Source organism: Artibeus jamaicensis, unplaced genomic scaffold (assembly GCF_021234435.1).
Source record: "Artibeus jamaicensis isolate MK-2021 breed Jamaican fruit bat unplaced genomic scaffold, CSHL_Jam_final scaffold_847, whole genome shotgun sequence".
NCBI lineage: Eukaryota > Metazoa > Chordata > Mammalia > Chiroptera > Phyllostomidae > Artibeus > Artibeus jamaicensis.
This window is the reverse complement of record NW_026522057.1, coordinates 20,228,872-20,256,043: the sequence shown is the minus strand read 5'-3', so window position 1 is coordinate 20,256,043 and position 27,172 is coordinate 20,228,872. Positions and strand designations below refer to the sequence as shown.

Sequence of the window (27,172 nt, the reverse complement as noted above, 5' to 3'; positions counted from 1 at the left end):
TGACCGCTCTTTACGTAGCACTGGGACTAAACACTGAATGTTAAGTGGAAGAGTGACATGGCTGAATTCTGATTTCAGAAAAATCACTGAATTAGCATGAGGAGAATGATTGGAAAGGGTCAGAGTGAAGACAGAGAAGTGGGTTAGCATATTATTGCAAGATCATGCGAAAGATGGTCAGCTTAGAGGGAACCAGAAACCAGGTGAGGGCAGGAGTGGAGTGGACACTGAAGTGATAGTGACAGTACAGTGGTAATACTCACAGAACTTGAAATGCAGGCCCAGAGTGGGAGGGGCAGAGTGGTGCCTCGCCTGTGTAAATGGGGAGTGGTGTTGGAGTTGACCAATAAGAGAGGCAGGAGGGGACCCCAAGTAACATTCTGTGGTTTGTTAATTTCTGGTTTGTCTTGAGAATGGGTCATTGGTTATATGCAGCCCAGTCAACAGGATGGAAGTTATTGCTTTGCTATATGCTCATCTCCATAAAAAAAAAAAGGGGGGGGATTCGGCCTTGTTCCTTCCTTGTTAAGAAAGTAGGACAGGCCTTTCCGGTGGTGAGGACCTCCCCACGACAATGTCCCTCTCACTAAGGCTCTCCTTCGTCCCCCTCCGGAAGAGAAGAAGAGGAAACGCAGGAGGCACTTGGTGCAGAGCCCCAGTTCCTGCCTCACGGACGTGAAATGCCCAGGATACTGTAAAATCAGCCACGTCTGTAGTCCTGCACAGACGGTGGCCTTGTGAGCTGGCTGCGCCTCTGTCCTTAGTCGCCTGCAGGAGGGGCACCCAGGCTGACAGAAGGCTGCTCCTTCCGAAGGAAGCAGCACTAAAAGCACCCCAAATGAGGATGAGTGGGGAACCCTCCCAATAAACGCATTTCGAATTTTAATAAAGGTAGGACAGTACATGACGTAGCAGCTAGCCCTCCTTAGAATTAGCCACCAGGTTTTGTGTGTTCATCCATTAATCAATTGAGTGTAGTTAAATGAATTGTTCCCGGCCATTTTAATGTTAAAAAATACTACACTGAAAGAGGCTGTGAATAAAGTCATGGAAAAAGAAAGCAAATTATTGTTTTTCTTTAAGTATCAGTTCATCTGATAAATGTGGGTTACCGCAAAGTATTGGTGGTTCACCAAAAATTGCCTTTTGGTGGCCTGTGTTTGCAAACTGATTCCTCTCCATTTCAGGGAGTGATATCAATTAGGCTAAACTAAAATGCTTCAAAGGGTTTTGTTTGTGTATAGGTTTGGGTTTCAAATTAGTACATGTTAATTGTTGAATTAGCAGACATGTTTTGTTACATGTATTTCTAAACAGGGTATATATTTCTAAGCAGTTTCTAAACAAGCGCAGAAATACTTTTTCCATTGGCAGCAGCAGTACATGAATAATGGAACATTGCGATCTTGCTAGAGGAGACTTTTCTGTTAGTGTTATAGAATAATGTAATTAGGCGCTATATGGAACTGAAAAACATTTAAATTCTTGTCTGGCTGTGGTTTTATGCTTTCCTAAAATGTGGGCTGAAATAGTTTATTAGTAAATATGCTGAATTGCTTTCTCTGGCAAGTGCATTTTAGTATTGAATCCAAGTAAAAATACAAATATTTACTTATAAAAGTCATTTGGTGTGGTAATATTTTTACTACGGCCACTGACCCACTAGTGAAATGTTAGGGCACTGCTGGGTTGGATCCTATTTCTTTAAAGGCCAAGAGAGGGGAAGAGACGAAGCTCATACTAGTTTCATGCTGGTTATTTGCCATCGTGTTTGGTACACTAACATATTGCCCTTTTTTACTCTTCCAGCAACTCAGTGAGGAAGTTTATCTTTGTTTTTCCAGCAAGAAAGATAATGTTCAATGATATTTATAGAAATTGAGAAGCTTATTTTAAAATCTATATGAAAAAGTAAACAATCCATAATAGCCAAAGCAATTATGTACTTATTAATAAAGATTTTATTTATTTATACTTAGGGAAAGGGAAAAAGGGAGGGAGAAAGAAAGAGGGAGAAGCATCGAGGTGAGAGAAACATCGATCGGTTGCCTCTCCCACGTGCCCCATCTATGGACCGAACCTGCAACCTGGGCCTGTGCCTTGACCAGGAATCAAACTAGTGACCTTTTGCTTTGCCCAGTGACACCCAGTCAACCGAGCCACACTGGTCAGGGCAGCCAAAGCAGTTTTTGAAAAGAAAACCAAGTTGTAGGAATCACATTATCTGGTTTCAAGACTTGCTGTCGAGCTGCAGCAGATATGACTCTGTGTTGGAGGAGGGATGTGCGCATGGATCGGGGGATCAGCTATGTCCAGAAATACTCGTACACCCCCAAATGTGTGGTTAGCTTATTTTTGACAAAGATGCCCAGTTGGTTAATGGGGAGAGGGGTCTTTTCAGCAGATTGTGTTAGAATGACTGTATATCCATGTAGAGAAAACAATGAACCTCATTATCACATGTAAAAAAATTAGCTTGAAAGGATCACAGACCTAAATGGAGAAGCTAAAACTGTCAAATCTCTAGATGAAAACAGGAGAAAAATACTTGTGAGCTTGAGTTCAGCAAAGATTTCTTAGGGCACAAAAAGCAAAAATTCACAAAGAAAAATGGACATACTGGATTTGAACAAAACATAAAATTTTTAAAAAATGCTTTTCTGGTTAAATAGAGTTTACTTTTTTAAAAAAGATTTTATTTATTCATTTTTAGAGAGAGGGGAAGAGAGAAGGAGAGAGAGGGAGAGAAATATCAATGTGTGGTTGCCTCTCGTGTGGCCCCTGCTGGGAACTGGCCTACAACCCAGGCATATGTCCTGACTGGGAATCAACCAGGGTTAATTGGTTCGCAGGCCCATGCTCAATCCACTGAGCTATACCAGCCAGGGCCAAAATATAAAATTTTTGTTCTTTGAAAGACACCATTAAAAAATCAAAAAGAGCACACTTTCCCTTCCACCTAAGACTGCCTCTCCCGGGCCGAGGCCAAACTGCGAAGCTGCCTCTCCGGAGCTGAGAGGAGCAGACCCTCGAGGAGCAGAGCTGAGCCGTCTCACTGGAGGGGCCCTGGCCTGGCCGCCCCAAGGTGGTTAATCGCACCGAGCCGCTCTGCAGCTGTGCAGCCGTGCTCCACTGCACCCCCAGACTGGGGGCTCCTGTTGGTGTTGAGCTGGTGCCAACAACCGTGGATTGACACTAGCAACTATCATAGCTTTCTTTGCCTCCCTGTTATTGAAAAGCAAAAACTCAAGTGCAGATTGTATCTTTAGCCGAAGCAAGTAGATTTTTTGGGAAGCAGAGGTGAGCTGGGCTGCTCAGTTGAGATTCACCGGAAGCCGGACCCTTCATTCTCATCCCCAACAATTGCACCCAGCCGCTGTTACAGAGCCGAGTGAGCAGCCCTAACCTTGCCAGCTCTCCAGACACTTTGTTTATCTCAAACGCTTTGAGTCTGTGAAGGGATAAACAAAATGTGGACTATTATTCAGCCTTAAAAAGGAAAGAAAAGAGGGTGGGGGATGGTATGAAAGTGGTCAAAAGACAGGCTTCTGATCATAAGACACATGCGCACTGGAGATGGGACATGCAGCGTGATGACTGTAGCGGGCACTGCTGTGTGGGTGGTTGGAAATCGCTAACAGAGTAGGTCCTACAAAGTCTCATCATGGGGGAAAACAAACAACAGACAGCACAGAAAGACAAGCCCCAGAACGGGAGAAGACATTCGCAATACATGTATCTGATAAAGGAGTTGTTTCCAGAACAAATTAGGAAATCTTAACATTAATTATAATACATCTCATTCAAGAAAATGGGTAAAATGTTTGAAAACATTTTTTACAAAAGAATTAAAATTGTAATGAGATACCACTACACATTCATTAAAATGGTTTAAAATAAAAAGACTGGCAGCACTAAGGTTTGCGAGGTACGGAGCAGCTGGCATCTTGCTCACTGCTGCTGGGAGTGTAAAATGGTGCTGCCACTTTGTAAAACTGTTAGGTAGTTTTTATAAAGTTAAACATACCATCTAGTTGTTCCACTCCTAGGGACTAACCCAGGAGAAAGGAAAACACATCCACAGAGTCCGGCATATGAATGTTCATAGCAGCTTTGTTCATAATGCCCCCAAACTGGAAAGAACCGGATATCCATCACAGATAAACGGATAAGCAAAATGTGGACTCGCCACAGTTTACCTACCACATTTGGTAGTAGGAAGGAATAAGTACACATTCAGAATCACTAGGTTGCATGAAAGAAACTAGACACAGAAGAGTACGTGCTGTCTGTCCGTCTGTCCTGGGGTTTCACCACCAAAACACCTTCCAAACAAACAGACAAAGAGTACAGGCAGACCCTGGAGATGGGCGTTCAGCGCTAGACCACCCCAATAAAGCGAGTCACACATAATCTTTTTGCTGGTGGAAGGTCTTGCCTTCAGTTTGTACCAGCACACACCCATGAAGCTCAGGAAAGTGAGGTGCAGTAAATGACATGCGCTGTGTATACTTTATGATTCACATAAGATTCCAGAAAGTGAAAACCAACCTGTGATGATGAAGTACAAGAGATAAGTGGTTGTCTGGGGCCAAGGGTCTAGGGAAGGATGGACTGGTGAGGGGCACAAGGAGACTTCGGGGGATTACGGTGCTGGTTTCACGTGTATATACACCTATGGAACTCACTGAATTGTACAATCTAAAAGGGTACATTTTATTATACATAAATTATACCTCGAACAGTTACTTAAAACCAAAAGGATAAAGTCTGCAAAGGGTATGAAAAATACTCAGTGCCAGTGAAGATGTAAGCAGCCAGAACCCTTAGACTCAGCTGGTGGAAGTATGAGTCAGGGTAACCCCTTTGGAAAATTGGCGGTACTTGCTAAAGCTGACTATATGTACACCCTATGACACAGCAGTTCCACGCCTGGGTACACATGTACCCAAGAGACATGCATGCATTTGTTTCACCAAATGACTTACACTAGAATGTTCACAGAATGGTATTCTTAACAGGATCAACTAGAAACTACCCAAATACCCATCAACAGAATGGATAAGTAAATTGTGGTGTATTAATGTAGTGGACTACTGTACAGCAGTGATAATGAATGAACTTCTGATACATGCAGCCATTCACAACATTGTCGGGTTAAAGTTCTTACTGCATGATTCCGTTTCTGTAAGTTTAAAAACAGGCAAAAGTACTCCGTGCTATTAGAAGTCAAGACGGTTATTTTGGTGGCAATGTGGCTGTCTCCGGATGGAGAGTTCTGATGAAGGGAACACAGATGGGCCTCTGGGGGTGTCGCTTAGCTTCTGTTCCTTGCTCTGGTTGCTGGTGATGTGACTGTGTTTAGTTTGAAATTCATCAACTAGTATACTTAATTATGCAGCTTTCTGTACTATTTCAATAAAAAGTTTTGAAAAGACGTACTGTCACAGAAGGCTGTCCTTGATAATTATAAAGCAAGAAGAGCAAGTTGAAGAACATCATGTATGATATGATACTATTTATATAAATGGACTGGTAAACTTAATCCAAAGTATCCCTTAGGAATAATAATGATGCTTGGAGGGGAGTATCATTAACTTTGCTTTGTGTAATGTAAGCAAATAAACAAATGAGAACAGTTTCTTTTAAAAAAATGGTTTACTACTGAATTCAGTTGGTTCCTATAGTTGAAGACTGCGAATACTCTAAATATGTTAAGTCTAGTTTTGTTATTGAACAGGTTAGTAATTTAAGTGGAAGTCCAACTTTGGAATTACGTTGGTCTCTATTAATGAAGTTTCTCATTGATTGACAGGTTGAAAGAATGTACTTGCTCTTTGGTGGATGCGATGATGTCCCACTGTTGTTTTTCTTGGATGGCCCCATTTTAATAACCTCCATGAATTCTCAGACTTACAGAATGATAGATGATTAGAGCTGGAAGAAGCCTTAGGGATTCATTTGGTCCATTGGTTTTTAAATGTCTTCCAGAGTATCCTAGGGGTTGCCACTGAGTAGGAGTAGGTCCGGAGAGGAAAGCGAGGGGAGGCTGAGAAAGTGCTGTCTAGTCAGGCTTCCAGCCCACTCCCCCCCCCCGCTGCCCCACAGAGCAGCTCCACTTTGGTCTTTTATTTTTCTGTATAATGTGTACTTTATTTGGAAAAATAATTTAATTCTCTGGGAGTTGGTAAGGCTGGTAACACTAAGTTATTTCAGCTTTCTCGTTTCTCAGATTAGAAAACCGACACCTGGGGAGACCAAGACCTTCCCTAGGCCCATCCATTGGGTAGAGTGATTTGTTCAGAGACTGTTTCTTTCTCTGGGCGTTGGGCACATTTGTCCACCAGACTGCTGTCTTCTGTTCCCAGCTAACAGCTCTTCTCCTCCTGGATTTATTTAACCAGCCATGGGGGTCCCACCCAGTAGGCACAGACATACACCTTCTCCATTCCCCCACCACTGACCCGGAACTAGTCTGGAGCTTGGTTAAGGATGCTGTTCCTCCTGAATGGAGCTGGTTTCTGTTTCAGCTAGAGACCGTCCCCACCTGAGATGGCTGTTTGGAATCATATAAAGTATAACAAACAGGAGAGTGCATTCATTGGCAGTTTTCAAAATGTGCTCTGTGGAGCCCTAGAATTTGGGGGTCCTCTCTGGCACAAGTATGAGGTCCAGGAGGCGGGGCCTGGGTGCTCCTTGAACTCCTCAAATAGAAGCTTAGTTTTTATCTGTTGAATGTACTAGAAGAAAGGCTTTCTTTCTGTTTTGAAACTGTCCCGAGCTGCTTACTCTCTGTGACTCCCCAGCCACAGCTCTTTCAGACTAGTGCCCACACAACACAGGGTCACGATTCACACGTCTCTGTGTGCACACTCTTTCAGCAACTGAAAACAAGTTGGGAATGAAGAAAAGAAAAAGGAAAAAAACAATAATTAGAATGTCTTTTTTAAAAATGTAGGTCATGCCCTGGCTGGTGTGGCTCAGTGGATTGAGCTCGGGCCTGCGAACCAAAGGATTGTGGTTTGATTCCCAGTCGAGGCACATGCCTGGGTTGCAGGCCAGTTCCCAGCAGGGGATGCACGAGAGGCAACCATAATTGATCTCCCTCTCTCCTTCTCTTCCCCTCTAAAGATAAATAAATAAAATCTTTAAAAAAAGGTAGGTCATAATTTTAAGGGGTTTTTAAAACCAAAAGAATTCTTGTAAAAAAGGAAGACAGCAAGAAGGAAAGAACTGTATTACTTATAAAGTGAAAGTCTGTTGGAATTGGTAACTGTTAACAGCAACTTAGCTTGTCATTTTTAAAAATAAGTGGAGAAAATGAATCTGAAATGCTCTTTAGACAGCATGACAGGAATCCGAAATATAAGATAGAAACTTAAGTACAAACTAGAAAAAATCCAGGACGTGAGAGTAAGGGTGAATATGAATGGTGATGGGGAGTGAACAGGACAGCGGTAGGAGGCACGCCTGGGAGAGAGGGTGGGTGGTGGGCAGACCGTGGCATGGCCACGGGGCTCGTTTAAGGTCACGTAGACGCTTCGAGTCGGGTCAGTGATGTATCTCTAGTAGAAGTTTAAAGCTATTTGATTAATAGTTAACAGTGTACATGGGAGGAATGGAAATCCTGTGCTTGTACTTCAGGTTTCTTTATCCAACCTAAACCTGCATTAGGATGCGTAGGATAACTTATAATTAACGTAACACTGTCACATAATTGTTGATGGATTTGTAGACTTACTTAACTTTGACAAATGTTTACAAGTTAGAACAAATGTTTTTGATTGTCGAACCTGCACGTATAAACCACTCAGAATTCCTGTTTGATGGAAGTTAAATGATTAACTTTAGCAATTGATTTAAAGCACCATAATTCACTTTTTACTAGGGAGGTAGTCCTTAAGAAAGCTGCGCGTTTCTTGGCATCATTTCAGATGACTGCATCGAAATCCATTAGTTGTAGAAATGTTTATTTTTATTTTATTTTTTTACCATTTCAGCATAGGCCCATATGTGTCAAACCCTGAGCTTGTAGGCTCATGAATATCCCACTTTGATTGGAAGCAAAAGTACAGTCTATAACGGCTCCCATCATGTTTTGTCTTGACATTAGAATAATGCTGTTAATCTTATGTTTTCACAGAAAGATTGACTGTGATCACTGACAGATTACAACTTATTTTTCTGCTTGTTTCAGTGCAGCTTGAAATTCATTTTATTTCAGTTCATAACTTGTATTTTAGGAGTCTTTTTTTTGCACTGAGTTTATAAAAACTAAGTTTTGGGTTTCTTACAGTATTTGGTGATTGGGAGAGGTTTGCTTCTGGGGCTTTGTGGAATAGTGACGCCTTTAAGAAATGCCATGGTGTCATGCAAAGGCATCACAGTGTTGTGTCCCGTCTACCCACGTAGTCTGGGTGCTTTATTAGAACAAGACCCGAGTAACAAAGAAGCAGCTGCTGGCTCACAGGAAGCCCAGCATTCAGGCGAGTCATTCCAGCACCTTTGCAATGCCGATTTGAGATATTCGCTATTTGCACCAACTGTACCTTAAAGGCAAACCCCTTGGTATCTTTTAAAAATATTTGACCCCCTTTTCTATCTCTCTTTTACCGTGTCCATGACTATGTATGTCTTTACCTAAGGATCTGTTATTTCAGAGTCATCGTTAAGTGCCGTCATCCCTACTCAGAAGTTCCTAAGTCCTGTTCAGAGGTCCCTTAAACACCGACCCTTTCATTTCTGCCTGGCTTGGAATACAGGAAAGGTAGAGGGGTGGATGTTGAGGAGGGACCGAAGTATGTAAGGCAACATTTTTCAGTTGCATGGGCAGAAAAGATAATCTGTCCTCCCCATGGTTCATTTCTCCTGCCACTGCCTCTCCCTGTCCCTTCTCTAATGGTACGGGTGCTCTGCCCATTGCTTCTAGTACATCCTGCTTCTGTCACTGTGTCTTGTACACTAGACCGTGAGCAAAGTGAGTGTGGGAACTTACACCCCAGGGCCCAGCATAGCGTCTGGCTCACATGAGGTCAGGACTTGGTTTGTGTAAGTAGGGAAATACCTGCACATAGTGTGGGCCAGGATGAATTTGGGAAGGTACTTAATTTCCTGTGGTAAGTCAGAATTAATGATTATAACCGTCTGATTATAATCTCTATGTCTGTAAGGAGGCTGCCCTGGCAGTAATACAGCGTAGCAGCCAAGGCCTGGGCCTCTGGAGTCAGACCACCTGGGTTCAAATCCCAGGTTTGTGACCTGAGGCAAGTTACTTAACCTCCCTGTGTCTCAGTTTCTCTGTCTATAAATGGGGCCAATAAAAGAAGTTTATTGTGAGGATCAAAATGAGGTGATTTTTATCCCGAAGCATAAGTGCTTAGTGAATGTTCTTAATATTACATGGTGTTCCTGAAAAGAAGGTGCATGTTGCCATTTTATAAATCAAGTTATATTTTATTAAGGGAATTTGGTATTGAAGCTTATTTAATGACTTATAAATAGGACCAGTGTTTTTATAGTTATCCAGGTAGAAGTTCTCAGCATTTTCTTTGCAGCCTTCCCCACAGCACCCTCCCAAACCCCAGATACACATACGCACACTTAATCAGTTGTTAAGTCCTGCAAATTCTGCCAGCAAAATGTCTCTTGCTTTCCAAGTAATCCTACACACCTTCGCCAGATGAATCTTCCTGAAGCCTAGCCTCAATCTTGTTAGCCTTTTAAAAAACTCTTCAGGGAAGCCCCCCCGCCTGCTGAATTAAGTGCTGTGGAGGCTCCTTGGCCCAGGTTCTGCGCCTTCAGAATGAGTCCCTCCCCTTTCTCGACTTATCTCCTGCTGCCATCCTCCCCCACTCCCGCCTCCCATGCCGTTTCCCTATACAGGCCCTGCTTTTCTGCCACTGGGGGAATGCACGCCCATTCCCCCCAAACTCCAGCTGTTAAAAGTCTGTCCTTGCCCTGGCTGGTGTGGCTCAGTGGATGGAGTGTCAGCCTGCAAACCAAAAGGTCGCCAGTTTGATTCCCAGTCAGGGCACATGCCTGGGTTGTGGGCCAGGTCCCCAGTTGGGGGTGTGTGAGAGGCAACCAGTTGATATATCTCTCTCTTTCTCTTTCTCCCTCCCTTCCCCTCTCTCTAAAATTAAATAAATAAAACCTTTTATGAAAAAAGTCTGTCCTTTAAGACAACTCAAACACCACCTCTCTTGAGGGTTAAAAACAAATCTTCCCGGCAGAACACTGTCCCTCTCAGGGCATTGAGGATCTGCTTTTGTTCGCCTTTGTGGATTCCTGGCTCGCTGCCCTTTCTTGATCACGAGCTCCCCAAAGACGAGATGGCGTCTTTGTTATCTCTGACCTTGGTTCACCGCGGCACTCTTGCTTGCCCTCCGGTGGTCAGTACTCATTTACAGTTGGGGTTTGTTTATGAAAGGCTTTTTGTGGAAGACGACAAGGATGGCGACTCTGTGCCACGTGCTGTCCTTCCAAGCTTTCTGCACACAGTACTGCGCCCAGTCAGGGGCAGACCTTGTTAATGTAGTGTGATTTTCCGTGTGAAGAAACTGATGCTTTACCCAAAGACTGCCACGCGACTGCCACGTAACCTAACCAGCACTCTCAGTCGCATTTGCCTGTCTTGCCCCCAAACCCACATCACCTCATAGTCGAAGTATAACCACTGTGTAACACTTCCCACTTTTCGAAGGATAAACACTATGAACTGGAGCGGTACGCTCAGTGCCTTCTACTTAATGAATGCTAACACACTGGCACCTTGATACTCGTCGTTAATTCGTTCTGGAACGCGTGACAGGTGTTGACACCGATGAGTACCGAACCATGAAACATTTTCTCTTGCGGGATGGCATTGTCACTCATACAAGTTTCAGCAAGCGCGATGAGTCCCCAGCAAGCACCAAGTGCTGAAACATTTTCTTCTCATCAGAACTCGACGAGAACAGGGTTTGACAAGTTCTGAAGCCGATGAGTACGATGAGTACCGAGGTGTGACTGTAGATGTGTAAGAAAAAGAACGTGTTGGTACTTGTTTCTTTGTTGAATTTGTCACTGGAGCAGGACTAGGCAACAATGTAATAACTGTGATGGTTTGCGTAGGATATAATAGATTCCTGATTCTTGTATTCACTCTCACAAGGGTGAGAACCCAGTTACTGACATTGGTGAGAGAGGCTAGAGGTATTGGCGGTGTTGGGAGGGAAGGAACCAGCCACAAAACGCCCTTTCCAGCAGCTCGGGGTCATTTTCAGCTCTCCACCCATTGGGTTCATTTTTTCTGCACTCAGTGCACAGGGAAATATTTCGTGATTTGATTTGTTGACTTTCTCATTGATTCTAAGTAATCTTCAGGGTTTTGTTACCACTGCTGATTAAGTCAAATATCTGTGGTTTCTGTTGGTTTCTTAAGGGACTGAAGAGTAGTAACATAGTCATAAATTACCTACACATAGTGCTGGAATCCAGAGAAATACTTCATTGCCACATGTAACAATAGACCCACTGCTGCAAACCTCTGAGGTTAATTCTTTTTTTTTTTAAAGATTTTATTTATTTATCTTTAGAGGGGAAGGGAAGGAGAGAGGGAGAGAAATATCAATGTAGGGTTGCCTCTCATGCATCCCCTGCTGTGAACTGGCCTGCAACCCAGGCATGTGCCCTGACTGGGAATCGAAGCCAGGTTGTTTGGTTCGCAGGCCCACGCTCAATCCACTGAGCTATGCCAGCCAGGGCTGAGGTTAATTCTTGTGTACAGGAAAGAGCCATGACCAGAAGTGGATGGCCTGGGTGTGAATTCCACCTTCATAGATGTGTGTAAGTCACGTGACCCCTCTATCTCATTTAATCTTCTGTGAGACAGGACCATGATGCACCTGAAAGGTGGTTCTTCTCTCGTGCATCCTTGGAAAGTTGTGCAGTGTCAGGATTCCAGAAGTTGGGCCATGTGCTGTATGCATTCATTTAAAAAGGACCCTTTTGGACTTCTGGCCAAGATGGAGGCATAGGTGGACACACTGTGCCTCCTCGCGCAACCAAAATTAAAGACAACAAAAAATTATAAACAAAAAAAACAACCAACAGACGGAAAATTGAACTGTATGGAAGTCCGACAACCATTCATCCAGACCGGTAAGAGGGGCAGAGTTGGTGGCTGGTGGAGAGGGATTGCGGCAGGAAAAAGCGGCAGTTGGCAGACCCCGGGCTCGGGGAGGCAACAAGCAGACCCATGAGATGTGCAAGGCAGCCGGCCGACCACAGTTATTCGCTGGCAGATAAACCAGGTGAAAACAGGCAGTGAGACAGACCATGCAACCCAGGGCCCCAGCTCTGGGAAATAAAACCTAAAAGCACCAGCTGAAAACACTTGTGGGGGCTGAGGTTCCAGGAAAGACTCCCAGCCTCACAGGAGAGTTTGTTGGAGAGACGCACAAGGTCCTAGAACATACACAAGCCCACCCACCTGGGAACCAGCACCAGAAGGGCCCAGTTTGCTTGTGGGAAGCGGCAGAGGGGCCTGAAATCCAAGAGAGAGCAGAGTAAGTGCCATTGTTCCCTCTTTGACCCCACCTTCACATACGACGTCACAACCCAGTGACTGGGTCACCCTGCCCTGGTGAACACCTAAGGTTCTGCCCCTCACTAAGTAATAGGCGTTACCAGACCAAAAAAAAAAAAAAAAAGGCTCAAACACAAGAACAAATCAAAGCCCCAGAGCCAATACTTTGAAGCGACCAAGAGATAGCCAGCCTATCAGGTACACAGTTCAAAGCACTGGTGACCAGGATGCTCACAGAATTGGTTGATTTTGGTCGCAAGTTAGATGAAAAAATGGAGGTCACACTAAGTGAAATGAAGGAAAATGCGCAGGGAACCAATACTGATGGAAAGAAAACCAGGACTCAGATTAATGGAGTGGACCAGAACGAAGAAAGAAACAAACAGAAAAGAGTGAAGAAATAAGAATTTGAAAAAATGAGGAGAGGCTTCGGAACGTCCAGGACATGTTTAAATGCTCAAACATCCGAATTATAGGGCTACCAGAAGGGGAAGAGGAAGAGCGACAAGTGGAAAACTTATCTGAACAAATAATAAAGGAGAACTTCCCCAATCTGGCAAAGGAACTAGACTTCCAGGAAGTCCAGGAAGCTCAGACAATCCCAAAGAAGTTGGACCCAAGGAGGAACACACCAAGGCACATCATAATTACATTAACCAAGATTAAAATGAAGGGGAGAATTCTAGAAGCAGCAAGGGATAAGGGGATAGTCATGTACAAAGGAGTTACCATCAGACTGTCAGCTGATTTCTCAAAAGAGACCTTGCAGGCAAGAAGGGGCTGGAAAGAAGTATTCTAAGTCATGAAAGGCAAGGACCTACATCCAAGATTGCTATATCCAGCAAAGCTTTCATTTAGAATGGAAGGGCCTATAAAACGGTTTTCAGATAAGGTCAAGTTAAAAGAGTTCATCATCACCAAGCCCTTATTCTATTAAATGTTAAAGGGACTTATCTAAGAAAAAGAAGATAAAAAATGTGAACAGTGAAAGGACAGCAAACTCAGTTATTAACAGCCACATCTAAAACAAAAGCAAATCAAGCAAACAACTAGAACAGGAACAGAACCACAGAAATGGAGATCACATGGAGGGTTAGCAACAGGGGAGTGGGGAGGAGGAGAGAGAAGGGGAAAAGGTACAGAGAATAAGTAGCATAGATGGTAGGTAGAAAATAGATGGGGAGGGCAAGAATAGTATGGGAAATGTAGAAGCTAAAGAACTTATGACACATGGACATGAACTAAAGGTGGGGAATGTGGGTGGGAGGGGGGTAGGGTGGAGGAGAATGAAGGGGGGAATGGGACAACTGTAATAGCATAATTAAAATATATTTAAAAAATAAATAAAAAGGATCCTTTTGTGGTAGGACACAAAAACTAAATAAAAAGGACCCTTTTGGCTCTTCTTGAAGCAGAGCTCCAGCAATGCCTTCCACGTGGCCTTCCCTGTCGTTCCTCCTTTCTGCTGGCTGGTTTGTGTGTTCTGGTCAGAGTGTGGGCAGTGGATGTCTACCCGGGAAGTTCCTGCAGGTGTCCCAGCCATGTCTAGTCCTGATGGCCACAGGAAGGTTCCGGTCCTGTTAAATATCCTCCTTCCTGGTCCATTGCCTCCATACCCTGCAGCAGTGTTGACTTCCGAGGAGCTGATGAACTCAGGTCGGCTTTGCCATCTCTGGGTCTTCAGTCCGGCACACATTGTCAGTTAATTCATATGACTTGGCATTGATACTTGGGCACTTGGGCCAGTCTGTCTTTGCCTCGAAGGATTAAGTAACACAGTTTGAAACTGACTGAAAACCATTTTTCCCTCATACATTGGGCCCCAAGCATCTTTCATGGAAACGTCACTCTCACTAAACCCAGTCCCTGGGGTACTTTTCTCTGAAAGCTCACTCGTGTTTATTCTGTCATAGCAGATGCATGTGATGGTTACAGTAGCGTTGATGGGAACAAGATGGAACAGGAAAACCTGCCCATCAGAAATAGGTCAGTTTGATAGTAATCTGTGTTTAAAGCATACATCCAGCTTTATTAAACACAAGACCGCTCTAGGAAGGTCTTTATTTTATACTTTAAAGCAAAGTGTTCTACTTCAACAGTGAGTCTGACGGAATTCCCTATTTAAAATGTATATACATGTATATATATCAAAACCTAATATATTCCTAGAAACAATTACTAATGCCATTAAAATATAGTTGACCGTGCTAAGAAAGGGGAAAAAGGTTCTGATTTTCAGCTGTGGCTCACCCTCGGTATATTTTAGTAGAAGATTAACTATTTTATTACACTTTTGACACTGAGTTTTATTAGAGCTGTGACAGAACTCACCACCACTTACTGAGTTCTGTCGGACACTCATATACACGCAGCAGCCGTGTAAGCTTGTCCTCACTGCACAGATGTCCGGCTGGGGCCGGCGGGCCAGGGAGCAGGCCTGCGGCCAGAGAGCTGGCGGGCCCAGAGTCGCAGGGTTGACCTGGGCCTGTCTCCTGCGTCAGCAAGCTCCTGCCCTTCCCCTCCACAGGGGATTAAGTCCCTCATTTTCTGGAAGCTGTATCTTTTCTTTTTCTTTTGGACCCTCAAGAATAAAGTCTTTCCCTGGTTTATGTAGCTCAGTGGATTGAGCGTGGGCCTGTGAACCAAAGGGTTGCTGGTTCAAATCCCAGTCCGGCACATACCTGGGTTACAGGCCAAGTCCCCAGTGCGGGGCACGTGAGAGGCGACCACACGCTGATGTTTATCTCCTTCTCTCCTTCCCTTCCCCTCTCTCTAAAAATAAATAAAGTCTAAAAAAACCCCTCTCTTCTAAAAAAAAAAAAAAAGTTGTTTAGCGGATGGCTTCTAAGGATGTTAAAACTGTGCTTGTAATTTCTGTAGTTCTCTTATTTATAAACTGCCAGTTGGTTATGGTGAAATTTCTGCTCATACATCTTGATATAAGTTGGTATACAAATTAAAATGGAGTTGCTTTGTAATTTTAATTAATTTTTAGATGCAGATCAAATTTAGCATTGATTATTCTACATTAGGCTTATGAATTTAGGAGCTTGGTTTGAAGAGTTAAATGTGAGTTGGAGTGAGACCTTAATTATCATGTGAATAACATACACTAAATAGACCGGTGAGGTGGGTTTGTGGGCTTCCCCCTCTGAAAGTTTAGAGAAATGCTTTCTAAGAGAATTTCTGAGGCTTTGTTTTTTTCTGCACCTCTCCAAACAGTAGTTATTCCTCTTTCATTGGAAGTCCATTGGCAATGGCCACTTTTATAGAATTGATGCGGCAGGAGTGTGTGGTCCTCCAGCTTGTTTTACTGAGAAGCTGACATCCGAAGTACATTTCTACCCCAAGACCGCGATCAGGTGATGTGGCCTGCTTGTTAATTCTTGCTGAGTGTGTTTGGTTCCTAACTATCTGCCGTGAAGTAGAAGCTTTATGACGTGCAGCCCGGTGAGAGCAAAGATGTTTTCTGAAAAAAGTCGTGTCGGACAACTGGCTAGTGACCATATGTCACAGTCATAGCTTTCCCCCTCCTTTTACACAGTGTGGCTTAAGGTGTGTGCTGGCACGTGCTGTTTGTTAGCTGTTACTCTTCTAAGTTTGTTGAAGAATCCACTTGGGCATGAGACAGGCCAGCGTTTTATATGTAGTCAGCGGGAGTGAGTTCTCTGTTGTTTTGTTATTAACATAGTATCAGATGAACTGTTAGGGAGTTGTCCTTCCTAAAAATGTGTGTTTATCTACTAGCCAGTTTTATGATGTCCTTTTGGGCACTAAGCATGCATTAAAGTGCAGGGTTAGATTGATTTGGAGTAATTTCTTTTTGAAAGAATTTTTGCCAATTCGTTTTCCTTTCCAAAAGAAATGGTTTCAGAGCATGGGCTCTTAGCCTAATGTCAATTCCATAAGGCTCCTCTGTTGTGGGTTTTTTTGGGGGGGGTTTGCTTGCCTCCTATCTTGCCCCCCCCAATCCCCTTAACTGGGCTTTGCTGTGAGGAAGACGTGTACCTGTAATCAGGCATTTCTTTACTTGCGGTTGTTTGTCATTCCAGATAGCATGGACCAAAAGAACAGGCTTGAGTCAGGGGAGGCAGTTATATAAACTGTGCTCATAGTTAAATATTTGCTTCCAGGGAAGGTGAAAAATGCTTTGTACTTTTTCCTTTGGCTTTTTTCCTTTAAGGGAGCTTGTCATGCAACAACAGAAAAAAGTGGCCAGAGGCAGAGAAAACTCTTCTCTTTTCCATGTTGGTTTGTTTTTATTGTAAGACAAACCTTTCATGTTTTATTGTTAATGAAGTTTAAACCTGGCGCAGAGGTGCCAGTCTTTAGTGGAAGCAGCTGCAGAGCTGGTGTCCCCTGATCAGGTGGGACTTTCTTTGAAGCAACATGCTGCCTTTTAAAAGAAAATTGAGCATGTGAGAACTTGAACCTGTGAAACTCATCAGTTCCACCATTGTTCATCTCTTCAATAACTGAGATAGTTTAAGTAAGACACTGGCATTTAAAAAGCACTTTTCATATTTTTTCTGAAGAGGATAGACTTGTTATTCTGTGTCTTAAGAATACGGAAATGGAGGGTGGGAATCACTCTTGAGGACTAAAGATGTAGCAGCCTGACTTAATTAAGCCCGTAGAGCGCACTGTCTTCGGCTCATCTGAACTGTGACTTTGATTTCCTGTATAATTGCAGATAACTGCCTTTTATAGGAGCAGAGCTAGGTGGTTGGGCATATACGCCTATTTAAGTAAAGTCTAGAGGTGTAGAGGTGAAAGATTTTCTACTCTCTGTTGATCGGTGTTGAAGCATTTCTCATCTTTGTGGCTGAGGGATACTGTTAGCAGTGGGCTTAGCATCGTTCTTGGTCTGCTGCTAGGAACAGTGGAGCATCAGAGAGCTTTCTTTCCTTGCGGGAAAAATAGGAGAGACAGGCATGGAGTCAGAGGGACAAGAAAAATGCTGAAATATTTTCCTTTGGGGCTTTTGATTTGTTTGCCAAAAAATTGCCTTCCAGATGGAGAGGACCGAAAGCTCTGATTGTAAGCCATTATGTTTTTACTGGCCGACCTCCCCACCCCATTGCCTGCTTTGAAACCTGTAAGCCAGTCCAAATCCTTTACCTCATTCTCTAGTACCAGTTTACTGTCTTACTCATCTTCCAGCTGCAAGCGGGTGAGGCAGGCCGTTTTGAAATTGAACCCTGTGCCGTTTTATGAACCAAGGAACAGCAGGTTCTTGCCAAGGAGTATCCGTCGTGATAGCTCCAGTTTCTCTGAAGTTCTTGACTCATGCCCACCAGGTGGACTTGTGCCTGTGACATGTGCGGTCGGATTAGTCTGGGAATGAATCTGAACAAGCTCTTTTGGCCTTGTGTGGACTTGTTACTACCCAGGTTGCCTAGCGTTCTGGGCTCTTGCATGGGAAGCACGATTCCTTTTTGCCTGTATCTTAGTGCGCTGGCAGGAGAAATCTTGATACTCCACTTTCCCTTGGGAGGTAGTGATTGTTTTGGGTTGAAACTGTACGGGAATCCAGTGTCAGGACATACAGTGGGGATACTGGCTTTGGAATTGGGCAGACTGGGGCCCAGCGCGCTGCTCTAGACGAGCCAGACAGCGTCCCCGAGCAGGCCATTTTCTGCGCTCGAGAGTGCGGGGTCACACCACATCAGGTCATCGTTTGCTTTAACAGGTAATTTTGGGGAAGGAGGAGAATGTTGGGGACTCATGGGAAATATTGAACTGTTGGTTCCTTCTCATTATGTCGATTTTGACTAGGTGAATTATTATGGTCTGTAAATGGATCGGTTTTCTACCATTCTGTTAAATTGTATGGAAATCGGGGTGATGTGAGTGGCTTTCAGATATTGCACATTGAAGCTGGCACCAAATCAGTACCTAAGGCTAGGTCTGTTGGACAGGGCACAGTGATCATTTTTAATTAAGATTCATGTTTGTGTAGCGTACAGTCATAGGAAGAAACACGCATCATGGCCACATATACACGGTAGGGGAGAGTGACCAGAAATCATTGCGGGTGCTAGCTTAAATACTTCCTTCAGGCCAGCATCAGCTGCACTGTTGCGTAGCTAGATCAAAAAAGATATGCATCAGCTTGCTTGCTAGTTCTCTGTGTTTGGATCAGGAAGGGTCAGGCTGGTCGACTGAGGTGCACTTGGCATGTTCGCACGCAGGAGTCAGGGTGGAGGAGAAGCAGCTCTTCGAATGCCAGTGGCACAGATTGGAGAACACTTGGGCAGGTGAGAGCTGAGGCTGTGTTTTGGTGCTTAATTGTAAAGACAGTGGTCAGGGACTCTCAGCCTGCAAAACAGATGGTCGGTAAAGGGCATCAGCATGCTCTGAAAGGTGCAAATAAAGTTGTCAAATCAAAGGGAAAAAATTAGGTTTCGGTTCTCTTCCTTGGCATGTTTCTTTTTTGGATAATGGGAAAATCAGTGTATCTCAAAGTTTGGGATGTGTATCACTACAGTGTGTGGGCTGATCTCTTCCTGAAGTGGTACTACAGACAAATATTTTTATTTAATGCTTCTACATTCATTTTAACACACCTTATGAAAAGAAATATAGCTAGCACTCAAACCTATGATTATATCAATAATGTACTTAAGTTGAGGCTGAAGTTACGTAATCAATACATGCATTGATTTTCTTTTTTCTTTTTTAAAGAAAGCTATTATGCGAACAGTCGCACAGGTGCTGGGTGGGTGTAGCAAAGCTGAGGCAGTGGCACTGGGATGGCCAGTGTTTGAGAAATGCTGGTGTGAGTGAGGGTGTGGTCCTTTGTATTCAAGCTCAGGTGCCTGTGAAGTCTCATCTAAAGCGAGGCATCTACAGATGTTTTCTGCCAGACCATTAAAATAGGCTTGTGTGTGTTCTTTTATTTTGAAAGATGGTGGTTAAAAATGCCCTATGAGTAGAATGAGGGGAGAGGATTAATCTCCACATTTGGACACTGACTGTGACAACCCTTTGGGATCTTCCTAAAAGGTAGCCATCGCTCAAAGTGCTGAAATGACGATGGGAGCTTCTAGCTGAGGCTGTTTATCTGACGTTCTGGCTGTGGCATCCCTAGGGAGGATGGGCAGGAGAGAGGGCCCTGGGTGCCAGAGGCCGTCCCCAAGCAGCTGGGCGCATGTCTCCTGGGGGGGAAGAGTCTGCTGGCTTATCCTCTTGCCCTCCGAGGCTTGTCCACACAGAGCGGGGAGCAAAGTTTTCATCCCCTATTGCGGGCAGGGGACCAAAGGCATCTAAAAAGCCTCTGACAACAAGAAAGAACATTAGAAATGAGAAAATCAACTCTACTAAATTTCTGCAAAGAAAAATCCTTTGCAGATACTCACATTGACGAAATGTCCATTTTATTTTTGTCAGGTTACTATTACGAGTGTAACACGTTGTTCCTCCTTCTCCGCAGGTACTGGTTTTGGATTAGGACTTGTTTTCTCACTTACCTTCTTTAAAAGTAAGTAACTCTTACCACCTTTTCCACATGATGTCCTGGTTGCAAGCACATAGCAGGGGCACTCCTGGGAGGCGCAGCTGCATGGCTGCCAGGCTGGACAGAGAATGTGGACTCAGCAGAGGTCAGAGTGGGCTGAGCATCTCCAGAATTCCCCTGGGGCGTATCTTAAATATGATATCATTTAAAAAGCCTGCCCTTAATGTCAGTTATTTGGCCAAATGTAGACATGCTCAAATATTTCTAATTAATTATATATATATATATTTTTTGGAAAGAAACTTGGAAATGAGAGTATTGCTAGTAATAAAAACAAGTGCACCAGGAATACGCATGCTTTTGGACCAAAAGTTCTTCTCGGCAAAGGGCAGGCATTGTGCCTTTCATTCTGCGGAAGGACCGGAGTTTGGCTGTTGCCCTCTTCCGTGGAGAACTGGTGGGGGTTCATAACCAGAGACTCTTCAATAACACTTCGTGCTGATATGAAATAATCATCTACAGCATCGGCCTAAGTACACCCCACCACTAACCATAATCAGAATATGAAAATATTGTTGAGATTCCTAGATGTTTTTAAAACCCAAGCACTTGACTGAGAGTTGGTATTATTTCTGCCAAGGTTAAAAAATTAGTCAATGAGCATATGATTAGACCTGATAAGAAGTTGTTAAAAGTTTGAACTATGTCTGCTGTTTTCATATTATATTATATACCATTCATATGTTCCATTATGAATACCTCCAACCTGGCAGCATAAGCACTTAATAAGTACTTGGTAAATTAATTTTTATTAATAGCCTCCCTCTTCCTTTTTTGACTATCGATGAAACATTGAGAAAATCGGGCGTAGCATAGTCATCCGTATGAGGCGTGTGGAATATTTGTCGGACCCTAAGCAGATGTGTGCGAGCCAGAGAAAAAGCTGCCTCTTCTCACCGAGGTGCCCCGTCGGGGTGTCCTGTTTCTGCTCTCCAGGGAGAATGTGGCCGCTGGCCTTCGGCTCCGGCATGGGACTGGGCATGGCCTACTCCAACTGCCAGCACGACTTCCAGTCTCCGTACCTGCTGCATGGGAAGTATGTCAAAGTACGTACCGAGCTGATGCTTCTCTTTCCTTCCAGAGAAAAAGAGTTTTCTCCCGAGTCCTCGAAGACTTCTTCATAGTGTATGTAATGAATAAGCTGTGTGTGTCCTCTGGCACCAGGGACCCTGATGGCTCTCTGACCATTAGCGCTGCTGACACCGTGTTGGCGCCTGAAGTCTCTCCCCTCCCCTGTACCTTGAGACGCACGTGTACGTTCAGACATATGCTCACGTGGTACATGGCTGGAGTTGATGAACCTGCCTGACAGTGTGTTGTCATGGTGAAGTAGATCTGTGTGAAGACTCCGAAGCAGCACTTCTGTTCACGACCTCAGGATGCCCTGTGAGCATCTCACATATACGCAGGCTAGACTTGCAGACTTCTGGGGTTCAGTCATCATTCTGCTTCTGACTGAAAAGGCCAGGTTTTTGTATGTCCCACATAATTCTGCCGAAGTCTTGTCTACAGATGGATTTTTGATGATGCCGACAAGATGAAAAATTACAATACTTGCCTCAGGAGGGAAGCATTTCCTGAACATCGTGTGTGTGTGTGTGTGTGTGTGTGTGTGTCAGCGTTCCTCATCGCCGTACTGCAGATGACGCTGGTTACCATGGGGTTTAAGTGAAAGGGTCCTGCGAGGCTGGGTGCTGCAGAACCCAGGGGTGTGTGTGTTTTTGTTTTCCCAGGGCCTGGAACAAAGTAGGCACACGATGTGAAAGGAAGGAATGAATGAATGGAGCAAATGGTATACTGTTAGAGGGGTTAATGGCCCTCAGGCTTACTAAGGCGAACCTTTATAGCAATACGAACTTCAGTGAAGAACTTCACATTTCCTAGCTATGTAGAACCATCTACTTCCTGGGTTGCCTTTGAGCTAGAATTGCTATGACCCGGGAAGCCTCAGGGGGCTCTCAGAAAGAGCACAGACGCCAGGGGACTTGGGCATGAGTCTGGTCCTTCTCCTGCTTCCTAAGGAGTCTTGAGTTGTTCACTTCTGAGACTCTCTTTTCTTTCTACAAAATGAAGGAGGTGGTTGCCACTCACTGGGTTGCCGCGAGAGTTAAATGTGAGCATGGCTTTAGAAGGTGAGGTATTTAGCCAAATAACGAACACACAAATCGATGTGTTCGTTATTATGGTTAAGGCTGACCAAGAACGGGCGATGGACTTGTCCATTGTTTCATCATAATAACAAGTAATGAGTGTCTTAATTCCGATCAAAAGCTGTCACCAAATCTTAAGTGACAGCACACCACCACAGCTCAGTAGCCTCTCTCCTAGAACCTGCCCAGAATGCTAGCTCCCTGCCGACCCTCCTGTGCACGTTTGGAGAGAGTGGGAGCAGGGGAGTTGGCCAGCTAGATGGTGGCAGGCCTTTTGCCGCCTCCCACGTTCACGAGCCACTTCCATGCCAGAGCCAGGGTGAGGCAGTCAGAGGGGCAGCGCGAGAAGAGGCGCAGCTGCGTGGCGCAGAGCTGACGACAGGCCGTTCCCACCACTCCCCAGCTCTTCACTTCCTTGGCACCACAGCCGCGTTTGGGGAGGAACAGAAAGGCACAGGGAGAGGAGCTTCAGGTCTTTTAATTATTTGGAATGTTCCCAACTGAGTTGCCATGGATAATGGCTCAGGGGTGGTTATAGGCATATTATATATTTAATGGCTGGGACTTAACTGTGGAAAATATTGTTACATTTTTTACAGCCTTGTGTGTACTGCTCCAAAATGGCCTTGTAACTTTATCTGAACTTGAGTCTATGCCTCGATGTTGTCATCCTCCATTCTCTAAAAAGAGGAGCAAAATCCCAACTTGGAGCTTTTCGAATGTAGTCCTATTATGGTGATTGCTTCTTGAGTGCCTGCTGTGCCCTGCGGGTCACCCGGGGTGCTCTGCGTCCTTTTTCTAGCCCCCCGGGCCCCAGTAGGTCTGTGAGAGCCGTCCTCGGCCTCATTCAGAAGAAGAGGAATCTGAATCTTACTGAGGTTAAGAAACTTGCCGAAGATCCCATCGTTAGTGGGCTGTTTGATTGCAGACTCAGGTTTCTTCCACTCCCCCGGGATCTGGCCCTGTGACAGGTTAGGAATATACCTAGTCAGGTGCTGATCATCTGGCCCTGTTCCACTCCTTTCCCGCCCTCCTTCCTCAAAGCTGGGGAACCTTCCTTCGGAACTTGGCCAGGATGTAACAGTCCTTCTGTGAGATAGTTTTAAAGCAAACGGGGGGGTGGTGAGGTTTGGGGCCCGTGGGTCCCTTGGGTGTGCCCTGCAGCAGCAAGTTAGAGAGGGTTGTGAAAACTCTGTCTGCACAACTCTAACCCGAGCGCCCTTGTCTTACAGGAGCAGGAGCACTGACCCCACCTGAGAACACCCCAGTGGGAGGCGAAGAGAAGTCATGTTTATTCCTCAGGAACCCTGAAGTGCTCTGGAGTAAGCCGACATTCTTCTGTAGCGATGTTTTCAGCAATGCTTTAAACTCCAGCACACTGTTTATGTATTTGAAACCAAGGCTGTTTCTTGTTTTGTATTTTCTCTCTGGAAATTGCAAGGAGGTGGTCTTAGAAGAAATAAATTAAACAGAAATGGGCAGCCCAGTGCATTGCCTGCATTTCTTTGCCCTTGGTATCTGAGCAGGAGGAGGATTGTACCGGAACTGCCTGCTGCTGTAAACGCCCGGTCCCGGTCTCTGAGAACCGTCCTGAAGCCACAGCCGTCGTGCATTCCTAGTGTGTGGTTTTCGGAACAGTTTCCACCTCGCAAGTCAGGGGGTGGAGGTTGCTGCTCTATTGCCTGATGGAGATGATGAGTGTCGAGAGGAGTTTGGCCTCTTTGTTCTCACTCCTGGGTGGGCCTGGCGGGCGTGTTTCAGCTGGGCCTGCTGTGCGGAGGTCAGGTGTGTCTGCGCCGTGCAGCCTGACGGTGCCGATGGCTCCCTGTGCCGTGTCACGGGTCTCTACAGCTCCGTGGATCTTGACACGCTCCAGGCTTCAGCGCCGGGGGCTTCGTCCTGGGGTCTGGGAGAGTGCGTGGCACACCCACCTGGCTGGAAGGGCATGTTTAGGCTTGATTTGTGTCTTTGTGTGATAGCTGAATCCAAAGGCCAGGGGGCCACTTCTGATGCCTCTCTGTGAGTTTATTCCTTTGGCTTTTCTTGAAACAAGGAGGCTGAACACAAAAGTAGTATTGTAGCAGTTTCTTCTGAAAATATACAGAAGCCCAGAACCCAGTCGTTCATAATTTATTTCTCTCCTTATAATAAAACTAAGATGGGCAGAGCTTGGTCCACCTGTTCCTTTATCCTGTAAATGCTGACTGAGCATCTACCAAACAGGGTTAAGTGGATGAAAAGGTAAGGCATAGGCCCCTGCCTTCAAGGAGCTGCGAGTCTGGTGGAAAGATAGATGTACAGACTCTTTTGACACCGGAAGAGGAGGTTCGTGGACAAAGTACAGGGAGAACAAAGGAGAAGAAACAGCGAAGTCTCCTGAGGGTGTCCTGGCAGAGGAGGAAATAGTGTGGACTGAGGCTTGAAGTTGACCTGGACGCTCCCGACAGGCGAGGAAGAAGAGGACAGCAGTTGACGCAAAGGCTCGGAGTCCTGGCGCAGTGTGACAGTGATTGGGAAACTGCAAGTGGACCGGGGTAGCTGCAGAGTGCAGGGCAGGGGAGAGGGGCAGACGGGTGAGGCTGGGCACCAGGGTGCAGCCAGTGCCTGACCCCGGTTCTGGAGCTTCCACTCGTCAGTTCTTGCCAGTGTTGTAATAAGTAAATTCAGGGCAGGAATACGGCCTCTTTCTTCCCTCCCTCATCCTTCACTGTAGTCCTCTTTCCGAAAGATGTGCCAACCTCCGGACCAGAAGCAGCAGCCGCGGCCCTCTGCCCGGCACCCTGTCTGGGCTCCTCTGCTCTCTGGGCTGCTTTGTTTCTTTGGGTCAGTTAAAGCCCAGAGACCAGCCATAGCCGGGGCTTGCTATAGCCATTCCACTGTTTTTCACTTTGCCCCGTTTGCTCCGTGATCGAGACAGCCCATGTAATTAAAAGAATAACCCAGCAACCTGCTTCATCCCTTACACGTGTCTTCTCCATATTTGCTTTAAAAGCTACTATTTCCCCCCAGTTTTTTCATTTTTATTCAGGCAGAGAGAAGAATGACAGGTCCCCATCCAAAAAGGGAGAGAAACAGGAAACATGCGGTGTCCACTAACTCTCCGGGTGTGTTAGAAGACCGTGGAGTGGAAATGGGCGCTGGAGTCAGACCGCTCCATCTCATTAGTTACTAGGGTTAGGCATTTATTTGGAGGGATCCCTTTGCCCAGCATCTTTGAAATACTGCTCATGTGTTTTGAGAAACTGGTGAGCACTGTGAGGAAATAGTTCTGGGCGAAGGCCGGCCAAAGGAAGCAGTGGCTGTTTGCTTTAATTCCAGGGTACTTTGTATTCCTGTCTTGTAGCTCTTAGCAGAGACCGGCCCGAAGCACAATGCTTGATCTTGTCCCCACTCCCTGCCCCCATCTCAAATCAACCTTCAGAAAGTTCCAGCTCATTGGCAAAGGCCTACATTCTGTTCTACTCTAAATTAGAAATTCAAGTCTTCGGGGACCTGTTCCCTTGTGGGGTTATGAAGCTTTGACTTTGCTTCTTGTCTTCCCTTCTGGAATTAAATGTGAGGGAATTCATGGGTTTGCGGGCAGAGAGAAAGAAAGAGAGAGAGAGAGAGATACGGGAACCCGGCTGGGCACAGGATACGAGGATAAAATTGTGGCGCCCCCAAAGAGGCCTGCTCTGCCAACATACATAAATACATACAGTCTGAGCTTGACACTGTAATTTGGCCCAGAACAATGTGTATTTGGAACTCATTTAGGTGAATGACTTTGGCATTCCAAGTACCCACTGGGGGAGCCTTTATCAAGCTGCATTTGCCTTTTGCAGAAGCACGCCTTTGTTCTGAGAACTGGCCTCAGACGCACTCAGCTGAGCTGTCTCCTCCAGTGAGTGTCATCCCCACTCATCCACTTCAAAGGTCCGAGGATGCAGCCTTGAACTCCTGCTCGCAGGAGATGCAGAGGTTGGGCATGGAGGGGAAAATCCACGTAGCTTTCCGTTTAGTTTTCCCAAACCTCACTGTTTACATTTTTTTCCATGTAACCAAGCCATAATTACATTTTACTTGTTGTGGTACAATCTGATTGTATTGTTGCAGGACTATTTTCGAACCTGTCCAAATAAACTCTGCAAAGTATTTCCACAAGGATGGACTCCATGGGGCTGGAACAGCCTTCCTCTTGACTGGTACTGAGACACAAACGGTTTCCTATTGCATGCTGACTAATTACAGAAATGCAAAGGGGTGGAAGGGAGAAAGTGGAAATTCTAAGTACCAAAAGGAATGTCAAATTTAGAATAACAGGCTCATCTGGAAGCTATCACCGCTTTTTAAAGAGTGCTGCAAGCCCTGCTTCCCCTCCGACACCAGAGGAGGATTTCGGGGTGAACAGACCTGGGCAGGGGCAGGACAGAAGTTCCCACGTTCATGCAGCTGCCTTTGTGTGGGATGAGTGAGAGTCAGTGACAAGTTAGAGTGGACCTGGAGTCGGGGGGCCTGGATCCAAGTTCCTGTTCCACCATTTACTTGTCATGTGACCAGGGGGGCGAGAGGGTGGGGCTCTCTAACTTCCCTTTCATCTGTAATGGGAGAAGAAGTAATTCCTACCTTATAGGCTTTGGAGGTCAAATACATGTGCTAACACAAGTATTTAAAAAGTGGTTGCTATTTGAATCAGAGTAGAGTGCATGGTTTTAATAAGGTCAGTAGGGGACTGTTCCGGAATAGAAAGGGTATAATCTTTGGGCTCCATTTGGCTCTTAGAGTCTAAATTAGCAAGATCTGATGGGGAAAATGAATTTCTCAGGTGATTCCTGGTAATAAGAATTGTTAGAAAACTGTGCATCCTCACCAGTAAGTATCCATGTTGGTTACCTCCACTCCGTTAAGGTACAAACAAGTGGGTCCAGACCACTCAGGCTCAGGGGGTTGGGCATC

The 27,172-nt window shown here is 45.2% G+C and overlaps 1 protein-coding gene across 1 annotated transcript in view; it reads left to right on the top strand.

The window, feature by feature from the left end:
- The window catches only part of MICOS10 (mitochondrial contact site and cristae organizing system subunit 10), a 33,630-nt gene extending 9,912 nt beyond the window's left edge, over positions 1-23,718 (top strand). Inside the window, exons 2-4 of the mRNA XM_037140079.2 lie at positions 20,004-20,051; positions 21,024-21,133; positions 23,470-23,718. Coding sequence (XP_036995974.1) covers positions 20,004-20,051; positions 21,024-21,133; positions 23,470-23,484 — 173 coding nt within the window. The 3' untranslated portion in view covers positions 23,485-23,718. The remainder of the gene's footprint in view (positions 1-20,003; positions 20,052-21,023; positions 21,134-23,469) is intronic.
- The last annotated feature ends 3,454 nt before the right edge of the window (positions 23,719-27,172 follow it).